The sequence below is a fragment of the Eufriesea mexicana genome, unplaced genomic scaffold (assembly GCF_001483705.2).
Source record: "Eufriesea mexicana isolate 0111107269 unplaced genomic scaffold, ASM148370v2 scaffold657, whole genome shotgun sequence".
In the NCBI taxonomy this organism is placed as follows: domain Eukaryota; kingdom Metazoa; phylum Arthropoda; class Insecta; order Hymenoptera; family Apidae; genus Eufriesea; species Eufriesea mexicana.
In genome coordinates, this window is record NW_016908821.1 from 995,690 (window position 1) to 1,018,520 (window position 22,831).

At 33.7% G+C, this 22,831-nt stretch overlaps 1 protein-coding gene across 1 annotated transcript in view; it reads left to right on the top strand.

Annotated features, from left to right (window-relative positions):
* Positions 1 to 11,260: 11,260 nt before the first annotated feature.
* bw (brown) overlaps positions 11,261 to 22,831 on the top strand; it is a 19,088-nt gene continuing 7,517 nt past the window's right edge. The window contains exons 1-7 of the mRNA XM_017898315.1: positions 11,261 to 11,857; positions 15,490 to 15,655; positions 15,800 to 15,848; positions 16,691 to 16,740; positions 18,399 to 18,532; positions 20,663 to 20,815; positions 22,459 to 22,697. Of these exons, the coding sequence (XP_017753804.1) occupies positions 11,834 to 11,857; positions 15,490 to 15,655; positions 15,800 to 15,848; positions 16,691 to 16,740; positions 18,399 to 18,532; positions 20,663 to 20,815; positions 22,459 to 22,697 (815 nt within the window). The 5' untranslated portion in view covers positions 11,261 to 11,833. The remainder of the gene's footprint in view (positions 11,858 to 15,489; positions 15,656 to 15,799; positions 15,849 to 16,690; positions 16,741 to 18,398; positions 18,533 to 20,662; positions 20,816 to 22,458; positions 22,698 to 22,831) is intronic.

Below are 22,831 nucleotides of genomic sequence, written 5' to 3' on the forward strand. Positions count from 1 at the left end.
TGTCGACGGGGCAAGGAAACCGCGACGCTGATGCCAGGCGGAAGGCGAGAGTGAATCCGGAGCTGCTCTCACAAGAAGAAGAGGTCAACGATCGGTAAGTCGCATGTTTACGATTCCTCTGGTTACCTACGCTGTATTAGGACGAATGTTCCGAAACGGCACGGGTGGCTGGTTGTATTTTATTATTTTCGTTGTTATCGTAATGACCACGGGTGCTAATGTACTAACGTACGAGAACACTCGTGCAATATATGTATTGATATATTTTGATTGACGAAATACAAGGAATAAAAATGTCATTAAATTCCAATATATTTTATTTACGAGCTAAAGAGACTTAGGAATAAAGTACAACTAAAAGATTAGCCTAATAATGCAACTCGCACTCGCATAAAAGCTCCGTAAAAACTGTCACCAACTCGACTTTCTTTCAAACCTCGTGTTCATTTCTCACACTTATTATTCCTACATATATTTAAGATTGTGTTGGGAGGGATCGACTAGAATAATATTTCCCATATGAAATTTTATTTCCGTGTCATTATAATAAATTGTTCTTCCTTTTTGACAGACTTTAGGCACCCTATATTTTGTAATTTATTTTCAGATTTATTTTGTAATACATGTACTTCATTTTATTCTGTATTTCTTTTTGTTATTCAGTTTGAAATTCATTTTGTGATTTATTTTCTATGTTATTTTGTGCTATGTTTTAATAACGTGTTTAGGTCTGGGTCTCGCTTGCGTAGCCACCTCCACGTGGTGAGACCTGGTAATTGGCATCGTTTGTCAAAGATGTATTTCCATATTTTTCTGAACAAATTTTATTTCGTGATTTTTGGATCCTTCGATAATTTCATCTTTGACAAACGATGCCAAGCTGAGAGCTACGCAGTACTCGCAGTCCAATCTAGCCTCTGAAAGGCTACCTTTGGTACCTAGGAGGCTAGATTGGAATCGCGAGTACCACTTTATTTGCCCTCCCGCGTGGGGATGTCGCGAGACTTCGTGTGATACGTGTATCTTAGACTTACAAGGAGAGTGTAAGTCCTTCGGGTCACCGATTTAGTTGAAACACTGCAGATTTGTAGATATCGTCATGCAGTTTAAGAAAATATATCATTATAACGGCAACTACTCAATCATTTTTGAGATATTTACGATTAAAGTTCTATTACTTCCTTAATTACAGATTTATTTCCACCAGTTTGCAAGTGAAGTCGTGGCCTATCGGCAACAGCCAAGAATTTCTATGTTGATGGACCAAGATTCGATTCCCATCCATAATTGGTAGTTTTTTCAATTGATTTTTATTTTGTGTTCATTTTTCATCTATGAAAACATTGTAAATAAACAATTTTAAATAAAATTTCTTAATAAATAAATTTATGTTTTGCGCTTTCTTATGCAAGTATATATTTATTACAAAATAATAAGAATATTATGCAAGAAAGATACTTTTCTATAGTAATCTTATTTACTACAGAAAATACAAAATCTATCGCTAATGTAAGTATTAATTATTAAATTAAACATTGTATAAGAATGTTGCCTATAATTTTAACTTTGCTGTGCAGCTATAAATGTTTATGAATTAATTAGAAAGACTTGGAAAGTTATTCTTTTTCTACTGCCGAATTGATTTTATAAGGGGTGTTGGGAGCACATAACCAGAAGAGGTATCAAGTTCGAATAAAAATTTTACCGCTTGCGATCAACGCCATCTATGCTTTTGGATCCAAAACTCAAAAAAGTAATAGCAATACAGAATAGGCGAGGAGATCGTCGAAGAACTTGTCACGTGTCGGACAAGGACAGAGAGGGGATAGAAAAGGATAGAAGTGCTCCGACAGTGAAGAGTTAACGAATTCCTCAATTTCTGTGATTAATTTATGAACTGTTATAATTGCATTGCAAAGCTGGAACTTTTGGCAACATTCCTATACAATTTTCGTAAAAAATTTATCGCTAATTGGTTAGTTATTAATTATTTTTTGATAGTGCGCATGATTTCGTAACGACGATCGTCATGATCTTCCGTGAAAATATTTAATACTAAACGAAACTCGAAGCAAAATGTGAACAAAAATGATATGTGAACATGCCCTAGGATATCGTTTGTATAATGCGTGCATGAAATTCATAAATTGATTACGCAGAAGATAGTAATTAATGAAAAACTACTGGCATGCACGGCAAGAATTCAAACACCCTGTGCAATAATCACTAATAATTAATTAATTAGGGATCAATTTTTATCCAAAATTAATTGGAAAGTTCTTGAAGGATCTGCCTTTACGATACAATTATAAAAGTTCATAAATTAATCACAGATATTGAGTAATTTGTTAATTTTCCACTGCCGAATCGGTTTATTAGGAAGTATCAGGAGTAATGAATAGTAATCTATTCATCATCAGCAGTGTCATCGATGGTTTTGAACTCGAAGCTCAGATTAGGTAGAAAGAACATAGATTGCGCCTTAAGGTAGCCTAAATCCACGTGACGTGGTGGACAACATAAATAACTAACACACATTCTCTTCCCTTATTTTTATTCACTTAAGAATCCCATCAAGTTTTTACATTCTTTAACAAATTCAGCTCAAACAGTGGTTTTAATTAAACAATCAGCATTCATTTCTTTACCTGGCAGACGACAAATATGCAAAGGTACGTCTTTACAACGCAATTATAAAAGTTAATAAATTAATCACAGAAATTGAGTGATTTGTTAATTTTTCTTCAAGTGAACAGAAGAATGCAGAGGAAATAAGAAACAATTATAAATAAATGCTGAAAGCATTGTTGTGTGCATGCAGGTGTGCCTGCATTGCGCAAAAGAATGTAAGTCTTTGTATTAATATAACCCTCAGTCATAATTAAATAGTGTAAGTTATGACCGATTGTTTTTCCAGCCTTTATTAGTGATATTAGAGCTTGATTGAGAAAAGGCAATATTCTGTTGAAATAAACAGGCACATACAACAGTAGAAAAATATTGGATTCATGGAATATCACCAAGATCATCATAGATGCCAAGAATTATATTTTATAGCGAGAAAAAAAGGAATCAGCAATACAAGTCTGTTATGATATGTCTATTGGATTCTAGGTCGGCTAACCATATAACATACAAGATAGAAATCTTTGATAGTCAAGAAAAGATTCAGAAAATGGAGATGACTTAAGCAGACAAGAAGAAATAAAATTAATTTAGGTGATGGCCTCTTATAACAACTAAATATAGAGAATAAAGTGAGATTGAAAGGTATGTTATATTCCTGATCTAAATAAATATTAATATCTGTGGTCAATGTTAATGATCATCGCTAATGTGTTATGTTTCAGAATTATGGTGCTAAGGTAGATAGAGAAAAGAAAGTGGTTGGAACGATAGCACTAAGGAGGGGAACGGCATATTATGTCAAATCAAGAAACAGGAAAGGGGGCAGCATATATATTAACAAGGAAGGATGTGTGGCATGGACATGCAAATATGAGGATGATTAAAGAGATGAAAAATGACAAATTGTTAATAGTTATAAAAGGTAAGCATAAATTTAATATAGATTGTAAATGTTGCATTCAGGCAAAAATTTGTAAAAACATCTATAGGAACTTGGAAACTGTAAAAGCAGCCGGAATAATGGGGCTGTGGCACATAGATTTATTGGGCCAATGAAGCCAACGTTAAAAGGAGGTAAATAATTAGATATATGTGTTTTAGGACGAATTTCATGCAAGATTACATTTTCGTTGACAAAATTTAATTGCTATAGCTAATGCTGGAAAAGATGACAATGGTTTCCAATTCTTATTTACTCTTGGTTCTACACCAGAATTGCAGAATAAACATACAATCTTTGGTAAAGTTACTGGAGAAACTATATACAACATGCTTAAACTTGAAGAAGCTTGTAGATGAAACTTGTAGGTGAGGTAAATTTAATGTTTACAAGAAAATATATCAAGAATTGATATAAATATAATATTTCCTCTTTTTTGTAGAATGATAGACCACTTCATCCTCCAAGATTGATAAAAACTAGAATATTGAACAATCCATTTTCTGATATTATACTAAGAATAATAGTACAGAAAAGTGAAAAAGTAAAGGACAATTCAAAAACTGAAACAGCAGCAGTAAAGTAAAAATCATATATGTTTGCAGAATTTAGCCCTAATAGTATTGTTTTTTGTAATGAAAAATTTTGTTTCAGAGATATCAATGTTTTATCATTTGGTGAAGATGCAGAGCAAGATGACGAATCTGCAATATTAAATATAAAGTTTAGTGGTAAGGGCAAATCAGTTTATTAGTTTGACTGATTCGAAATAAAGCTCACAACCAGCTGTTGAACCACCTGGACCTCCAAATAAGAAAAGGAAAAAGGACTGTAATAGCGATTGGGAAAGTGACGATGAAGTATAAACTTAAGAAGAATTAGAAGTTATAAAGAAAGAGAAAGAGTTAGTTTATTGTTTACATTATAACTATGTTATAGAAAGTAGGATTTTTCATTGACTGTCTTATATTTATATTTTCCAAGTAATGAAGGAAAGTATAAAAAATAAATTCAGAGATATAGAAAAAGAACCGAAGAATTATGTTGTTAATTTTTAACGTGTATATGTGAAACTTCCAAAGTGAATAAAAGGTACCTAAGTATATAACCATCGTAGTTTCATTTTCTTTTTACCAAGAACAAAATCACTCACTTTCATCTGTGACTTAATGTTCGTCTATAATTAATTCATCAACTTTTATATTTGCATCGTGAAGACACAGCCTTAGCGAGCCTTCTAATATAAATCTGGATATGAATTCATTGTTATTTAATTCGTTATTGGTGATTATTGCATAGAGTGTTTGAACCATTGCCAAAAATACTAATGGTTTGTCTTTCCATTAGTATAGTGGAATAATTAATAATTTCAGTTCATGAATTAATTATAGAAATTTGGAATTTCTCGCAACAGAAATATATTTATATTTGCTTCATTGACATTATTAAATATAAGAGACAAAGTTTGATATTTTACATCGATACTTTATCACATAGCTATTTCAAAGATGCAACATTTTCCCGCTACAAAAAAATCGAGCATATCCGGCTGCTGCCAACTTCCAGTTGGCGGCAAGCGGGCATAACGGTAACATGGTGGAATATTCTCACGCGACAAAATGAAACATTAAATCGCAGAACGTTTCGTGAAGTAGTGATATCGCTGATTGACGTTTTAATTACTTTACGAAGTTCAAGATTACTAACTGTGAACATTTCTACGGTGGTAATATACTACATGTGAAAAAAGTGATTATACATAGTGTAATACATAGTGTAAACCGTGTAACGATACATGTGAGAAATGAAGTGGGGTGAGTGCGTGATCCTACAATACTACCGGATTGTCCGTTATTATCGGCTATAGAAGATTCTAGATTTCGACAGTTCGTTGGAATATTTGATCAACATTACTCCGAATAGGCAGCGTTTAAACAGTTTTTTCAATTTTTCTTTAATCTTGACGTTCCATTGCAACATAGTTATGAATTATTTCTTTTACATTCTAAATTTCAATTGTGGATTAGAATATTTCCTTACTACTGCATAGAATAGGCTGTTCTCCAACCAGTAGGGCAATTATATTACGATTGAAGGTGCATATATGAAACAAAGTAACGGCAAAGCAAGTGCCTGTGAAATCGTTCTACACAGTAAACTTTATTCGCCTATATTTCTGAAATTAGGGTTTTCGGTTAGATTTTTTCGGCATAACAGCATAGAGTAATTTTTTCCTTAACGGGATTGAATATTTTTTTGCGGTTTCGAGCTTACGTTTTCGAAAAATAGTGCCGAATGTGTCAGTGGCTCTGAAATCGTGCTGCGTAATTGACGTTTTTGGATTATATCTTCATAATTAGGCGTTTAGATTCGGATTTTTTCATCTAACAGTGTAGAGTAGAAATTTCTCTAACAGGATTGATTACTTTTTTTCGGCTTCGTGCGTGCGTTTTCCAAAAATAGTGTCGAACGTGTCAGTGGCTCTGAAATCGTGCTGCGCAATTGACTTTTTTGCATTATATCTTCGTAATTAGGCGTTTGAATTCGGATTTTTTTATCTAACAGTGTAGAGTAGAATTTTCTCTAACGGGATTGATTACTTTTTTTGGGGTTCGTGTGTTCGTTTTCCAAAAATAGTGCCTAACGTGTCAGTGGCTCTGAAATCGTGCTGCGCAATTGACTTTTTTGCATTATATCTTCATAATTAGGCTTTTGAATTCAGATTTTTTCATCTAACAGTGTAGAGTAGAAATTTCTTTAACGGGATTGATTACTTTTTCTCGGTTTCGTGTGTGCGTTTTCCAAAAATAGTGCCGAATGTGCCAGTGGCTCTGAAATCGGGCTGTTCAATTGACTTTTTTGGATTATATCTTCGTAATTAGGCTTTTGAATTCCGATTTTTTCATCTAACAGTGTAGATTAGAATTTTCTCTATCGGGATTGATTACTTTTTTTTGGGTTCGTGCGTGCGTTTTCCAGAAATAGTGCCGAATGTGTCAGTGGCTCCCAGATCGTGCTGCGCAATTGACTTTTTTGCATTATATCTTCGTAATTAGGCTTTTGGATTCAGATTTTTTCATCTAACAGTGTAGATTAGAATTTTCTCTAACGGGATTGAATACTTTTTTTTGGGTTGGTGCGTGTGTTTTCCAGAAATAGTGCCGAATGTGTCAGTGGCTCTCAGATCGTTCTGCGCAATTGACTTTTTTGCATTATATCTTCGTAATTAGGCGTTTGAATTCGGATTTTTTCGTCCAACAGTGTAGAGTAGAATTTTCTCTAGCGGGATTGATTACTTTTTTTCGGTTTCGTGTGTGCGTTTTCCAAAAATAGTGCCGAATGTGCCAGTGGCTCTGAAATCGTGCTGCGCAATTGACTTTTTTGGAATATATCTTCGTAATTAGGCTTTTGAATTCAGATTTTTTCATCTAACAGTGTAGAGTAGAAATTTCTTTAACGGGATTGATTACTTTTTTTCGGTTTCGTGTGTGCGTTTTCCAAAAATAGTGCCGAATGTGCCAGTGGCTCCGAAATCGTGCTGCGCAATTGACTTTTTTGGAATATATCTTCGTAATTAGGCTTTTGAATTCAGATTTTTTCATCTAACAGTGTAGATTAGAATTTTCTCTAACGGGATTGATTACTTTTTTTTGGGTTCGTGCGTGTGTTTTCCAGAAATAGTGCCGAATGTGTCAGTGGCTCTCAGATCGTGCTGCGCATTTGACTTTTTTGGATTATATCTTCGTAATTAGGCTTGTGGATTCCGATTTTTTCATCTAACAGTGTAGATTAGAATTTTCTCTAACGGGATTGATTACTTTTTTTTGGGTTCGTGCGTGCGTTTTCCAGAAATAGTGCCGAATGTGTCAGTGGCTCTCAGATCGTGCTGCGCAATTGACTTTTTTGCATTATATCTTCGTAATTAGGCTTTTGGATTCAGATTTTTTCATCTAACAGTGTAGATTAGAATTTTCTCTAACGGGATTGAATACTTTTTTTTGGGTTGGTGCGTGTGTTTTCCAGAAATAGTGCCGAATGTGTCATTGGCTCTCAGATCGTTCTGCGCAATTGACTCTTTTGCATTATATCTTCGTAATTAGGCGTTTGAATTCGGATTTTTTCGTCCAACAGTGTAGAGTAGAATTTTCTCTAACGGGATTGATTACTTTTTTTCGGTTTCGTGCGTGCGTTTTCCAGAAATAGTGCCGAATGTGTCAGTGGCTTTCAGATCGTGCTGCGCAATTGCCTTTTTTGCATTATATCTTCGTAATTAGGCGTTTGAATTCGGATTGTTTCGTCCAACAGTGTAGAGTAGAATTTTCTCTAACGGGATTGATTACTTTTTTTCGGTTTCGTGCGTGCGTTTTCCAGAAATAGTGCCGAATGTGTCAGTGGCTTTCAGATCGTGCTGCGCAATTGCCTTTTTTGCATTATATCTTCGTAATTAGGCGTTTGAATTCGGATTGTTTCGTCCAACAGTGTAGAGTAGAATTTTCTCTAACGGGATTGATTACTTTTTTTCGGTTTCGTGCGTGCGTTTTCCAGAAATAGTGCCGAATGTGTCAGTGGCTTTCAGATCGTGCTGCGCAATTGCCTTTTTTGCATTATATCTTCGTAATTAGGCGTTTGAATTCGGATTGTTTCGTCCAACAGTGTAGAGTAGAATTTTCTCTAACGGGATTGATTACTTTTTTTCGGTTTCGTGCGTGCGTTTTCCAGAAATAGTGCCGAATGTGTCAGTGGCTTTCAGATCGTGCTGCGCAATTGCCTTTTTTGCATTATATCTTCGTAATTAGGCGTTTGAATTCGGATTGTTTCGTCCAACAGTGTAGAGTAGAATTTTCTCTAACGGGATTGATTACTTTTTTTCGGTTTCGTGCGTGCGTTTTCCAGAAATAGTGCCGAATGTGTCAGTGGCTTTCAGATCGTGCTGCGCAATTGCCTTTTTTGCATTATATCTTCGTAATTAGGCGTTTGAATTCGGATTGTTTCGTCCAACAGTGTAGAGTAGAATTTTCTCTAACGGGATTGATTACTTTTTTTCGGTTTCGTGCGTGCGTTTTCCAGAAATAGTGCCGAATGTGTCAGTGGCTTTCAGATCGTGCTGCGCAATTGCCTTTTTTGCATTATATCTTCGTAATTAGGCGTTTGAATTCGGATTGTTTCGTCCAACAGTGTAGAGTAGAATTTTCTCTAACGGGATTGATTACTTTTTTTCGGTTTCGTGCGTGCGTTTTCCAGAAATAGTGCCGAATGTGTCAGTGGCTTTCAGATCGTGCTGCGCAATTGCCTTTTTTGCATTATATCTTCGTAATTAGGCGTTTGAATTCGGATTGTTTCGTCCAACAGTGTAGAGTAGAATTTTCTCTAACGGGATTGATTACTTTTTTTCGGTTTCGTGCGTGCGTTTTCCAGAAATAGTGCCGAATGTGTCAGTGGCTTTCAGATCGTGCTGCGCAATTGCCTTTTTTGCATTATATCTTCGTAATTAGGCGTTTGAATTCGGATTGTTTCGTCCAACAGTGTAGAGTAGAATTTTCTCTAACGGGATTGATTACTTTTTTTCGGTTTCGTGCGTGCGTTTTCCAGAAATAGTGCCGAATGTGTCAGTGGCTTTCAGATCGTGCTGCGCAATTGCCTTTTTTGCATTATATCTTCGTAATTAGGCGTTTGAATTCGGATTTTTTCGCCTAGCAGTGTAGAGTAGATATTTCTTTAACGGGCTTGATTACTTTTTTTGGTTTCGTACTTGCGTTTTCATAAAATAATGGAGAATGTGTCCATGGTCGTCAAATCGTGTTGCGTAATATGCTTGTTTGGCTTCTATTTTCGAAATTAGGTTTTTGGAATGCATTTGTTGGGTATAATATCTTAGAGTAGCTTCAAGGGAATATTCTGTTGAAAGAAACAGTCACGTGCAACAGTAGAAAAATATTGTAGTCTCGGAATATCTTCAGTTTAGAGTCATTAAGTGCCAAGAATTGTATAGCATAGCGTGTCAAAATTGATGCAGCTGTACAAGTATGTAATGATGTATGTATTGTATTTTAGGTCAGCTAACGACATACCATACTAGATAGAAATCTTTGATGGTGATATGAAGATTCAGAAAATGGCGATGGCTTTGGCAGACTAAGAGGGATGAAATTAATTTAGATGGTGGCCTTTTATATCAACTAAGTATAGAAGATACACTAAGATTGAGAGGTATGTTCTATTCCTGATCTAAATAAATATTAATATCTGTGGTCAAAGTTAATGATCGTCGCTAATGTGTTATGTTTCAGAATTATGGTGCTAAGGTAGATAATGAAAAGGGAGTGGTTGGAACGATAGCACTAAGGAGGGGAACGGCATATTATGTCAAATCAAGAAACAGGAGAGGGGGCAGCATATATATTAACAAGGAAGGATGTGTGGCATGGACATGCAAATATGAGGATGATTAAAGAGATGAAAAATGACAAATTGTTAATAGTTATAAAAGGTAAGCATAAATTTAATATAGATTGTAAATGTTGCATTCAGGCAAAAATTTGTAAAAACATCTATAGGAACTTGGAAACTGTAAAAGCAGCCGGAATAATGGGGCTGTGGCACATAGATTTATTGGGCCAATAAAGCCAACATTAAAAGGAAGAAGTAGGTACGTCTTACCTGCTAATGATTATTATTTAAGAAAAAAACCATTTGGTTGACTGATTTATAAATGACTAAAGATTTAATATGTAATATTATTGACAGAGGAATTTTTTTATTGTAAGAGAATTAGAAGCATGAGTGATATTTATATGCAAGGGCCAGCCACTGAGGGTAAAGTAATGAGTACTAGTTAATAATATTTCAATTGATTGTATATCTGTTTTTAAACATTTATCTGATACACAATATTTACTTTCTAAATTTCTATATTAATATATTAAATAATTTCTAATTTGAATTACAATAATAAATAATGAATTTCAATAAATTTGATTTCAAAAGTATGTTACATTAATAAAACTGATATATTTTTTATAGCTAGGTTATAATGAAAACAACTGTTGGTGATATTGAGTTAGAATTGTGGGCAAAAGAAACTCCAAAGACATGTAGAAATTTCATACAGTTATGTATGGTAGGTTATTAGGATGACACCATACTTCATAGAATTATCAAAGGATTCATAACACAAGGTGGGTGATCCCACAGGTACAGGAGAACGTGGTAAAATATATAGAAAACCATTTAAAGTGTGAGTATATTTATAAATAAAATGAATTGCTTTTTTATTAAAAAAATAACGATTGGATATATGTGTTTCAGGTCGAAATTTTTCAAAAAAGATTAGCAAGCTAATTGTTACTTCGTAATTTGCAATTCGATCTGGCTAATTTGTTAATAATTTTGTTTTCTTTTCAACAATGGTGTCTTAGCTTATTCGTTATTAATATCAATTTGTTTGGAATATTATACTTCACCGGTGACTATTAGCATAGCTAATTTTTATTAGAGACATAATCCCCTATCCCGTGTTAACATTCGCGGAACGTATTCGTATAAAAGCTCGCGAACAAGGAAGAACCATTAACCATCCTCTTCTCTCCATCAAAAGCTGCTTTAAAGCCAAGAACATCCTCCAATCCGCAGTGGAATGCGTTAAAGCGCCTTCTCACCGAGTAATCCTTTCACTGTCTCCACTGGTGAGTTCGTCGCGTCGTGGTCTCGTTGTGTAACAGCCTGCCATTGCATATAATACACACAGTTGCCTCTTCCTCCACAAAACCACTCACGATGGTGTCGTATTGTCGTGATCAACGTTCCCTGTCGGTTACCACAATCAAGCCAGCCTCGTTTCCGTTCAGATTCCCTTCAGTCAGCCGGAACGTCGTAACCAGAAGCAACACGCGATTCTAACTCGGTTTATTGTCCAACCGGGAAGACTATGAGCCTGTCAGTGAGTCTCGAGTAGTGTCTTACCTGTACCTGACTGACAAACGATTTTTACTTTTCCAACAATTTTATTAGTGCATTATTCGACTCTCTTGCTTCTTCCTCGTGAAGATGCGTCGCGTGGAGACGCAATAGCTGTTGCGTGTTTTCCGGTGCGTCCTCGGAGTGTTTTAACGAAAATTGGGCATTATCGGAACAGTGACAGGTCTTGTTTCTAGATCATCTTTCGTTATTCTAAGTGTACGAGTGTAGTGACTCGTTCGTGGGTGGGACGTTATTGGTGAGTGGATCGATGGAAGCCTGTGGATCCGTGTATTATAGTGATTCAGCGGGATGATCTTCTATGATACGGTTAGAGTAAGTACGGAAGTTAGAGTAAATAAGGTCTCCCTTGGATAGTTAGATGACTATTCGATCGTTGATGATGATCGCGGAAGAATGTTTCGTTAACGCGTTAAGTGACATGTCAGGCCCCAGGGACCGGTGCTAGACTTTCCCTTCGGGCCCGGTTGGTCCTCAGAGACCGGCCCAAACTAGGACTAAAATTTGCTAATTTTTGGTACTAAATTCTCCTCCATCTTTGGACCTAACCTTTGAAAATTCCTGTTATAACAATTGGTACAGTATCTTCGAATTTTATGAACACTTTGCCCGTCACTGGTGGCCCACTTGAGGGCCGAGTCTGGGCCTAAATGGAACGGCAAGCAAAATAGGCTAGGCACTTAACGTGTTAAACGCGAAGCGTGGAAGAGGTACCAATTTTTATTTTATTTTATAATTAATTATTTGTTACTCTTATTAACACTAGAACTACCAATCTTTAATGGGTACCTAACTATAACATGTACAGATTATAGTAATTTCAGCGATACGATGAATATGAGTGAGTATATTGATTACAATTGTTTCTTAATATGAGTTGATACCAATTTTATTCTTAAAGCAGGTGCACGTATTCGATGATTGCAAAAAGGAAAATTCTGGGACCAGTCACTTTGACTGGGTTAGTAGTTCTAGTGTTAATGGAGAAATATTTATTGTGTAAAAATTTGTCAAAGATCATGGACATATATATTTCGATAAATCCATTCTCATAGATTTCTTGATTCTTTTATGAATTGGTGACTAAGAGATGACATATAGCAAATAATGTATTACATGAATAATAACAATAATAACAATATTGAACAAATAATAAATCTAAATTGATTTATTACCTTGCATTGGTATTGTTATTGTATATTTATGTCTATCTCTGTTATTTTCTCAGAAGAAATCGATCTGTAGCATCTTTGACGAATATTGTCGAATATATTTTACTTTTTAATTAAATATTTTAGGAATGCACGAGAGTATAGCAGAAATACACGTTTAGTCTCTAAACCGAATAATACCCAAGAGTTTTAGTGATACAAGACCGGTTGCCCGCGAATCGATCTTTAATACAGCCCTCCCGCAAAAATCGGAGAACACGACTGCTAGTGTTTCACACCTGCGGTCTCAGTATGCTCATTAAACGAATTACTATTACTAATTACCGTAATTATTTCTCAGCTTTCGCAATTTTTATATCCACTATGAAATCGAATAATCATGATATGAGGATATCATGCCCCTTGTATTATAAATACGGATCAATTCGAGATCTACGTGTAACGCGTTACGTGTAAAGTGATCTTCGTGACTACAAATAGATGATACTGCCGAAGAAACTTCCGATACGAAAGCGAATCGTTGATTTTTCCCTTTTTCCACTGAAAGTTTGCGGTTTAGTGTACTTGGGTGAGTCTCACACGATGATCGTTTGGTAAAATTTGTTACGAAACAGTTTTCTTGGATCCATAATTACCGAATTAATATTAATAATTACCAAAATACCAAAATCATTTTGTATTTATTCAGAGAAGTGAAGGAGTCTCGCTGATTTCGATGATTTTTAAATACGTTGTAGAAATCGACATTTTGATGAATTTTCTCCCGTGTTACGTGTCCGAAAATTCATGCAAGTAATTTTGATAGAAAATACAAGTTTTTAATTAAAAATTGTAAATATTTTTCAACAACGCGTTGTTTCTCCGTGTAGCGCTAGATTTTTAATAATCCCGAACTGTCACCTGTCACGCTGTCTTTTATTTTCGTTGGCAACACTTTACTAGTTGCTCGATGGAAACTTGAACGTGAAACTAAATCAGATTCCAGAAGCAGATACGTTCTTCTATAGTTGGAATTATTTTATTGCACTCTTTCGGTTAAAAATAGTTTTTTAATTTCGATTTTTTAAATTATTTTCGTGGAATTCGAGAAATCTGTAGATCAAAGATTATATTCTATCGATATAATTGTTTTAGAATTTTGGGTATTTTTAGAATCTTATTAATCTCGATTACTTGTGTAATTGAAGTGGAATTCGAATTGCAATTTAGTCTAGAATATTGTTAGTATAGGTATAATAATTTTTGTAATTGTGTCTGATCAGAGAAAGATGTATTTCGTTATATTTTGCTGGATACAAATATCTCAGAGAAGATAAATTTAATTGATCGAAATTCTGGTAATTTTTATTATTTGCGTAATCAAAATTTCGAACAATTTTTAGTATAGTGTACAATTCTTTTTACGCAGGTATTCGTGTTCAAATATCCCGCGCAATTTCTCGTCTTAGTTCACACTTCCGATCGACAGAGGTCAGCAGTCTTCTTTTCCCCTAGACAAAGAAAATTATTTTTATTCAGATAATAAGAGAAACTTTTATCTAATTATTAATTGCGCATATAGAATCTAATACATAACCTACAAATAGAATCCCAAATGCAAATTATAATTTCAAGGAAAAATCACTTTTTAAAAGTGAGATATTAAACCTAACCTAAATCTCGAGGCTTCAATTTCTTCGAAAATTTTATCCGGTTTCATAATTCATTTAATATCTCCATAACGTGGCTCGGGAATGTTAATTGGCTCAATTAATCGATGAGAATAGGTTGATATAAGATCAGTTAAATGGTAATTTATATAAACAGCATCATTACACCGCTTAGATCAGTATGGCGACACACAAGCCAGACCTGTGCTTTATGTAATCGAACCTGACCTACAGACACGATAATGGCTTTGTGTTTGTGGAAGGGCCTTATCGAGCATTGTAACGAGAATTCTTGAATAATTACAAGCTCGTTACGCTATAAATCTATTTATATTTCCTTTCTCTTCCATCCTTCGCGATTCGCAATTCTCGATATTGACGATGATTTCAAACAATCGCGAATGACGATTTAGAATTCGTCGATAATGACCATTTTCTGAAGTCCAAAGTCAGTAAAATTACGTACACGAAGTAGTGCAAAATTTTTAATAAATTTTTGTTACTTATTTTTTGAAAGGAAAATATTATACATTAATTTTTAGGGTAGTTTTAAATTATTTATTTAGATGTACGTGTGTATATTAGCAGAGTATTTGTAAATCCATTGAAATGAATTATATCAACAGAGAAACTTCCTTTTATTTTTATAAAAACCTGCAATTTGATTTCCCCAGTGCACGAGCTACAATTTTTGATTCGGTGAATTTCTATTTTTAATGTAAAAAGGGGCAGTGATATAGAGAAGTTCGGAATGTAACGGGTGCCCCAAAATTCAGGGAAGAAGTAATTCTGATAGAAAACACAGGTTTTTAATTAATAATTGGAAATATTGCTTAACAATAAAGACGCGTTGTTCTTTTGTCTAGCGTTTTCTTTTTCTTTTTCGTTGGCAACTTTTCACCGCACAAATGGCACTAAATTCAAACCTTGCATGAATTTTGGGATATATATATTATAGAAGTGTCTAAATTAAAATTTCAATATTCAATGCTTAACAAAAATAAGAGAAAAGGAAAGATTTATTATTTTATTATTTATAAATAAAATAATATTATAAATAATATATTATATTATTATTATTTTATTTAAAAAACAGGAGGATTTAAATTGCAACAAACATTTTCAGATGACACACACCGTGAATTATCCAACCCTGCCACCAAACATATCAAGAGATTTGTGCCTGACTTGGAAGAACATTTCCTATATTGTCGAGAGAAAGACTAATGGCGGCAGTCTTCGAGCGATTTTCGGTCTGCAGCACACCGAATATATTCATCTGCTCAATGGAGGTATATTCCATGCTAAGAGATTAAGGAGAATGCGATCAACTTAAAATATTTTAAAAAATAACAAGATAATAAGATTTCTCATAGTTGAGAATTAATATTGATAAATTCAGGCAGGCTTTAATTAATATTTTGGTTCATTTCCAGTTAGTGGTATAATTACTTCCGGAATGTTGATGGCGATCATGGGACCAAGGTAAACATCTTGAACTTCTCTCTGACCCCGGAATACTAACTTCGAATCGTAAATTGCAAATTTCGACAATTATCCAGTGCCCATTTCAATTCAACTCCAATCCAAAGAAAAATATGGAATATTTGAAAAATGTCGTAGACATACAGGGTGTCTCGAAAACAGGGTACAGACTACGCCTATTTCTTCAAACAAAACAAATAAAACAAAATAAAATATTAAACGTACATGTGGAAAGAAACAAAATGACATAAACGCGAGTATTTAAAAGAATATTACCCTAATTGAACATTAACACGAGTATAATTTCTCTCGAAATCCATGCCCACTCGAAATCACGTTAATTGTAATAAATGAAACAGTCACTTTCGTGAAACAAAATATCGTCTAAAATTAGGTAAAATATTTTTCTCTGCTCTCCACTACTTCAGAACTACTCGACTCACCCTGTACGATAATACGACAAACCCATAAACCCTGCAACGCAGTAAAAATATTCTTACCACCCTCCCAACGTGCACCGATAAAACAGTCTTACGGTTGAAACTTCAATTGCATTGTTAACAGTATTTTTGCACGTAAGATACACACAATCCCGTAGTTGTTCCGTTTAACGTACGCGGATTAAGATTTCACCCTTCATCCCTGCCGTTTTCATCCCCTATCTCGGGTAACAGTCCGCTGATGCGTTTAATAATACAGTCTGCACCGGGCTGGGTAAGCGAAAATAAAATCCCATGTTACTCGCGAGAATTACTACTGCTTAGTATTCCGGGGTTAATTGTTTCCAACATGGCGGGACGGGGGTGGTTTTTCTTCACTAAAAACAACTTCTTGCTTTGCAGTGGCGCTGGGAAAACATCGTTGCTCGCGACCATCAGCCGCCGTGTGAAAGGTTCACAAGTTTTCTTCCTTTCATCTTTCATGTCACACCCTATATTAAAAACCCTACACCGATGGAAAATCGAAGTATGGTTGTAGCTACGATTTAATTCTGGAAAATCGTGCATTGGAAGAGTATTTAATTTTGTTGTTCACTGTACCTCTATTTTATTCGCGATAAAATTGCGTTTCCAAAATTTTGGGAATTTTGGATTCATAAATTTCCTTCCTTCCGGATTTTGTATTTTTATACCCTGGTGGAATATGGAAGTGTCGAAGGGTTGAGCAGGTTTAAGGGATATTAAGATTTAGGAATATTAAGAAATGTTTGTTTTTGAAATTTATTAATTTATTAATTTTCTTCTTTTTTTTAAAATAATTTTTGGTGTCGATATAATATTGAGAATTGTCAATGTGAAATTGGAAGGATGGATTAAATTTGTTTCTAAAGCTGCAGAGATTATTTATTTCGTTTAAATCCCTTCGTGGAAAATTTGTGAATTTCTTTTTCTTTCTTTCTTTCTTAATTTCGCAAAGAAATTCGTAGAGGAACGTGAAATTCATTCGCAAAGAAATTCGTGAGAGTGAGTTTCGTGGGTGCAGCTAGGTAAATGGGAATGATTTATTTTTTGACATCGAAAAATTATTGCTTCGTTTTTGAAAAGGTTTAAGTATATTTTGTACTTGGAGAAAGATATATTCAGGTTACTATTTGCGAATAAAATTAAAAAAGCGAGATAAATTTATTCCTGAAACTGGAGGAATTTTCATTTTGTTTAATTATTTACCGTGCCAGTGTCACGGTTCTTTTATTCCACTTCTGTTTCGCGAATGAATTTATTTAGGAACCTAAAAATATTCCATGGTGAAAGTAAGAAATTGGAGCAACGATTTTATAAATATTTTTCTGCTATTCTTCCCACGAATTTCTTCGTAGAAAACCCCTGTATTTTGCTATTTAAACAGCGAAGCAGATTTATTTTTAAAATTGCAGAAATAATTGTTTGTTTTTCCTTTAGTTAGATATTTATCGATTCACGTTTTACATTTATTTCAATCAATTATATAAACAGATGTCAAGACAGGTTTCTGTGTTTTCATCGACTTCGAGTATCATGTGTAGAATCAATCAACTGTCTTGACAAATAGGACTTACCATAAATCTGCATAATCCGATTCTTTATCTCGACAAATAGGATTTATTTGAAATTTGCATAATTCGGTTTTTACCATCATTTGAGAAACATGCCAGATCTTTTACGTTGGTATATAATGACTAATTTACGTTGATAAGATCCAAGCATGTTGACGTCATTATTCAAGGAAAATCTTGCCACTTTTCTTCAGGAATTTTAAGTTTACAAATTCCCAAATAATTTAAAATTTATTTCATAAAGGAGCAAATAAAATATTCCTTGCATTTTTACCATTTTCATCATTATGGATATTTTTATAATTTTGGCCATTTTTACCATTTTGAATATTTTTATAATTTTGGCCATTTTTGCTATTATTAATATTTTTATCATTGTGGCCATTTTTACCATTTTGAATATTTTTATAATTTTGGCCATTTTTACCATTTTTTTTAATCTGTGCCATTTGCTGCCATTTTTACTATTTCGCAATCGAACGAAGGTAATCGTTGACCAGTGCATTTTTAATCGATAGGTGCAGCGACAGGTGACGTCCTGTTAAACGGGAAGCCTATCGATACTGGGCAGATGATAAGGATATCTGGATTCGTTCCACAAACAGACCTGGCAATCGAATCGCTGACAGTCCAGGAGCACATGGAATTCATGGTTCGTCCAATTACAATGCTCTAATTAACTGCTATGGCCCCTTGACTTACTTTTGCTTCAATCGCGTGTTCCTAATACTTTAAGCAACTTTTTAATTTTAATACAGGCATATAGAACTACTTTCGCTATAAAATTCAACAGAAAATGAAAATACGTCCACATCCCATACACATATGATCTGTTCACTGCATAAATTGATTAACTCCATAAAACAAAAAGTGGAGAAATGAAATGAAATAATGTAGTTATAACTATACCAAGTGCTTTGACACTTAAATTTAAGATTTTTCAAAAAGTAGAGTTAATCGATTTGTACAGTGAACGACTCATATAACGAATAAATTGCATCTGTGGATAACATAATTTAGAATGACATTAATGCACATTGGTAATTCATATTTTTCAAAGATACGGAATTCTTTCAACTCTATAAAGTTGCAGGGAAATAATAAAATCGATTAAATAAATTTCAAGGAAAATATTAAGAAAATTTCATAATTAATCAATTACCCAGCTATCGATAAATGGTGGGTTTATTTTTCAATAAAAATTATTTATTAATCAAAAACGGAATTCCTTGAACTCTACGAATTTCGAGAGAAGTAATAAAATCTATAAATTTCAAGAAATATATTAAGAATCTTTCATAATTAATCAATTATCCAGCTATCGATAAATGGTGGGTTTATTTTTCGATAAACATTATTTATTAATGAAAAACTAGTCCATCTACCACATTCTCGCTTTTTAAAATTTTTTTTCAAATCATTTTGATTCTATTTGCCAAAAATTCGCATTTTTGGGGAAAGAAAGAAATATCGTGTGGCATAACTATGTATAATAGTGACGCTGAAAGCGTTCCTTTGATATATTCCATCATCGATGGACACCATAAATCGTTCTTGATTAATCTCTCTCGTTCCAATGAATGATAGCGATTGATCTCGAAAAACACGATCGAATCGTGGATAACCAGCTGGTAGACGTTTATGGGACAGTTCACGGTGCAGCGAGTCGAATAATCGCTCGATAAACTCCTGTCGATTGGCAGCTAGCGTTCTTTCTTTTTTTTTTTTTTTTTTTTTTTTTTTTTAAATAATTGCCATTTATTCGCGATCGAGTCGGTGAGCTTGTAGTCGAGATCGATAAAGCGAGCGATATCACGGAGATAATCGGACTCGTATAATGGGATAAAGTTGCGTGACTGTGACAGATCTAGTCTGAAATCCAATTGGATATAATGAAGCAGAAACTCTTTTGTACGAGATATGTTCATTTAAATGTCGCACACTCGTCCGACAAAATTTCAAACGTGACTTTCCCTGATCTCCATGAATTTCACGATTTTTTACATTTTTCTAATTTACCTACCGTCATTTTTGCGATTATTATAATTATAATTTTCACGGTTTACGAGTTTTTGACGTTTTTCTAGAATTTAGTGAATTTTTCTTGTTTTGGTTAGCTGGATGAGTAATTAGAATTGGTATTATTATTATTAAATAATTATTGGAAGAAGATTTTATATTGTTTTTATTGTGGTAATAGAAAAATAAATTTGCAATTTTTGTATTCACGAGGACCATAAAAATTCATTATGGTATATTTATATGCATCGACTATAGGTATTTATATTTAGGGTTATTTTACTTTTAAAAGTTGGCAGAAAATTATTTCCAATTTTTCCAAAAAATACTAAAAAATAAAATAGGTAGGTTAAAGTATAATAATTCATATTATATTAATTAGAAAGAGAAAATATTTTTTCGAAATATTGGAAAATTTTGGTTCAATGAAGAACGAAAGTTTCCAAAACTTTTATGGGAAAATCTTATATTCGTATTTAGAAGATCTCAAATTCGAATTTAGAAAATCACAAATTCGTATTTAGAAAATCGCATTCCCACCACTTTGAAAATTCAATCTCGGATGCTCCCTTCAAAGAATTCGTCTTTGAAAGCTCATTTCACGTTTCGTTATGCAAAACTAAGCGCGAATCTCGTTTCCAACTTTCGTTCATAACGCTTTATCACTGCTCATCTGGCCACCAGCGTCGACTAATTCGTTTGAACGTCGAATGATTGGGTTTCGTGGCCATTAAAACTTGGCAATTGTTCCCGGTCGATCAAGGCGTGCATGAAAATGGACAGGAGGCAGGGGGCCAACGTCAGACGGCAACGCATAATGGCCCTTCTAGGGGAATTCGGTCTAGTGAAATGCGCCAACACAAAGCTGTCCAGCCTGTCTGGTGGAGAAAGGAAACGTGTCGCCTTGGCTGTCCAAGTAATATTTTCAGAATTATTCTCCTTTCAGTAGAGAAAAAAATACAATGAAATTCTATTATTTTAATAGCAGAAAATGGTAATTTTTCAAATCGTTGAATTTTCTTTTCAAATTGGAAATTGTTTGGAATTATTTGCAAGTGTCCTTATTTCAAAATTGTAATTTATTTCAAATCATAGTAATATTCTTTTAATAGTAGGAAATGGTATTTTAGGAAATCATTGAATTTTTATATTATTATTGGAAAAAGTTTTTACTATTAATTTTAAATCGTCATAATATTTTTTTAATAATAGGAAATGGTATTTTTGGAAATAATTGTATTTTTATATTAAATTTGGAATTATTAGCAGATGTTTTTACTATTAATTTTAAGTCGTTATAATATTACTTTAATACTAGGAAATGGTACTTTTGGAAATCATTGAATTTTTGTATTAAATTTGAAATTATTTAGGAGTATCCCAAAACGTTAGAAGCTAGAATGATACTTTTTCTTGACATAGATTAATATTCTAAGAATATTCGTGTTTTCAGAATTTAAAAGCTATAGTTTCTTTCAGTGTAAAATATAATTTGTTGTTGAAGATATAGTATAGGTTTACTATTGATATATATATGTAAGGATTATTATATATAGGATTATTAATTATTATTATATAGGATTGACGATTCTCGAATATTGATCATTATTGATCTTTGTATAATATTAGGCAATTAACGCTAATCTACTGCCAATCAGTTATTGATAGATTGATATTGACAGACAATCCTCACGTATAACTTGCTCATGGGATTTCCTGCACTGATAGTGTTTAGTTTGGTAGCCATGGATACGAGACAGGATAGCTAGTGATTTTTGGGCATTATTGAAGCTTACATATACATTAAAAATAGATGAACCATCGTAAATTCATAGCACATAAAAATATTGTTAGTCCAGCTTAGGGGCTTTTTACTGTACAATTTAAACATTAGGTAATTTTTCAAACTTTAGAAATTTCTGCACTTCGATTAATAAGGACCAATATTCTGAGTCTTTAAATTCATAAGGTTTTCAAATTTTTTGAAATTACCCAAAATCTTAAAATCTTTGAATTTCAACCTATGAGAATCTTAGTCTTCTAATGTCCCAAAAATTTTAAGCCAATAAAATTTTAGAGTTCCAAGGACTCGGATAACCTAATCCCAATGTTTCAGAATCCTAAAATCCCCAAAATTGGAAATCTCAAAAATTAAAAGTGTTAAAAACCCAGTTCCTAGAATTTAGGAAAATTTGAAACAATAGTCCCAAAGCCGTAGAATCCAAAAATCCCAAAATTTCAAAATTCCAAAGCTTTAGAGACACAAAGTCCTAGAATTTAGGAAAATTTGAAACAGTAACCCCAAATTTGTAGAGATCTAAAGTCCCAAAATTTAAAGCTTTCAAAATTCCAAAGCTTAGAGACCCAAAGTCTCAAAATGTAGAAAAATTTTCCAAATTTTTACAAAATTTACAAAAATTCCAAAGTCGCAGAATAGAGTCCTAGAATTTAGACTATTGTAAATCTCGAAATTTAAGAACCTCTATGACGAGACTCGCGTATATTTTGGCTGGCAATTTTCTTAATGCAAAATACACATAGGGTAGAGAATTTTTCTAGTTACTTACTGAACCGAACATCCTGTTTTGCGACGAACCAACCACGGGGTTGGACAGCTATGGCGCGATGACCGTGGTGAGGACGCTGAGGGAAGTTGCTGCCAGTGGAAGAATAGTCATTTGCTCCTTGCATCAACCCGCTTCCGGTCTGCTGGAGATCTTCCACGAAGTCCTATTGCTCTCCATAGGCAGAGTCGCCTTCCAGGGTTCGACCAATGACGCCACGGAATTCTTCGATAGGTTCCAACCACTATTTATCTATTTAACCACTCGTTTAATTTAATTATTTAAAACAGTATTACACATAAAATTAATTTTCGAAGATCAGAATTTTTTAAATATTTTTATTAGTATAATTTATTTATGAACAGAAG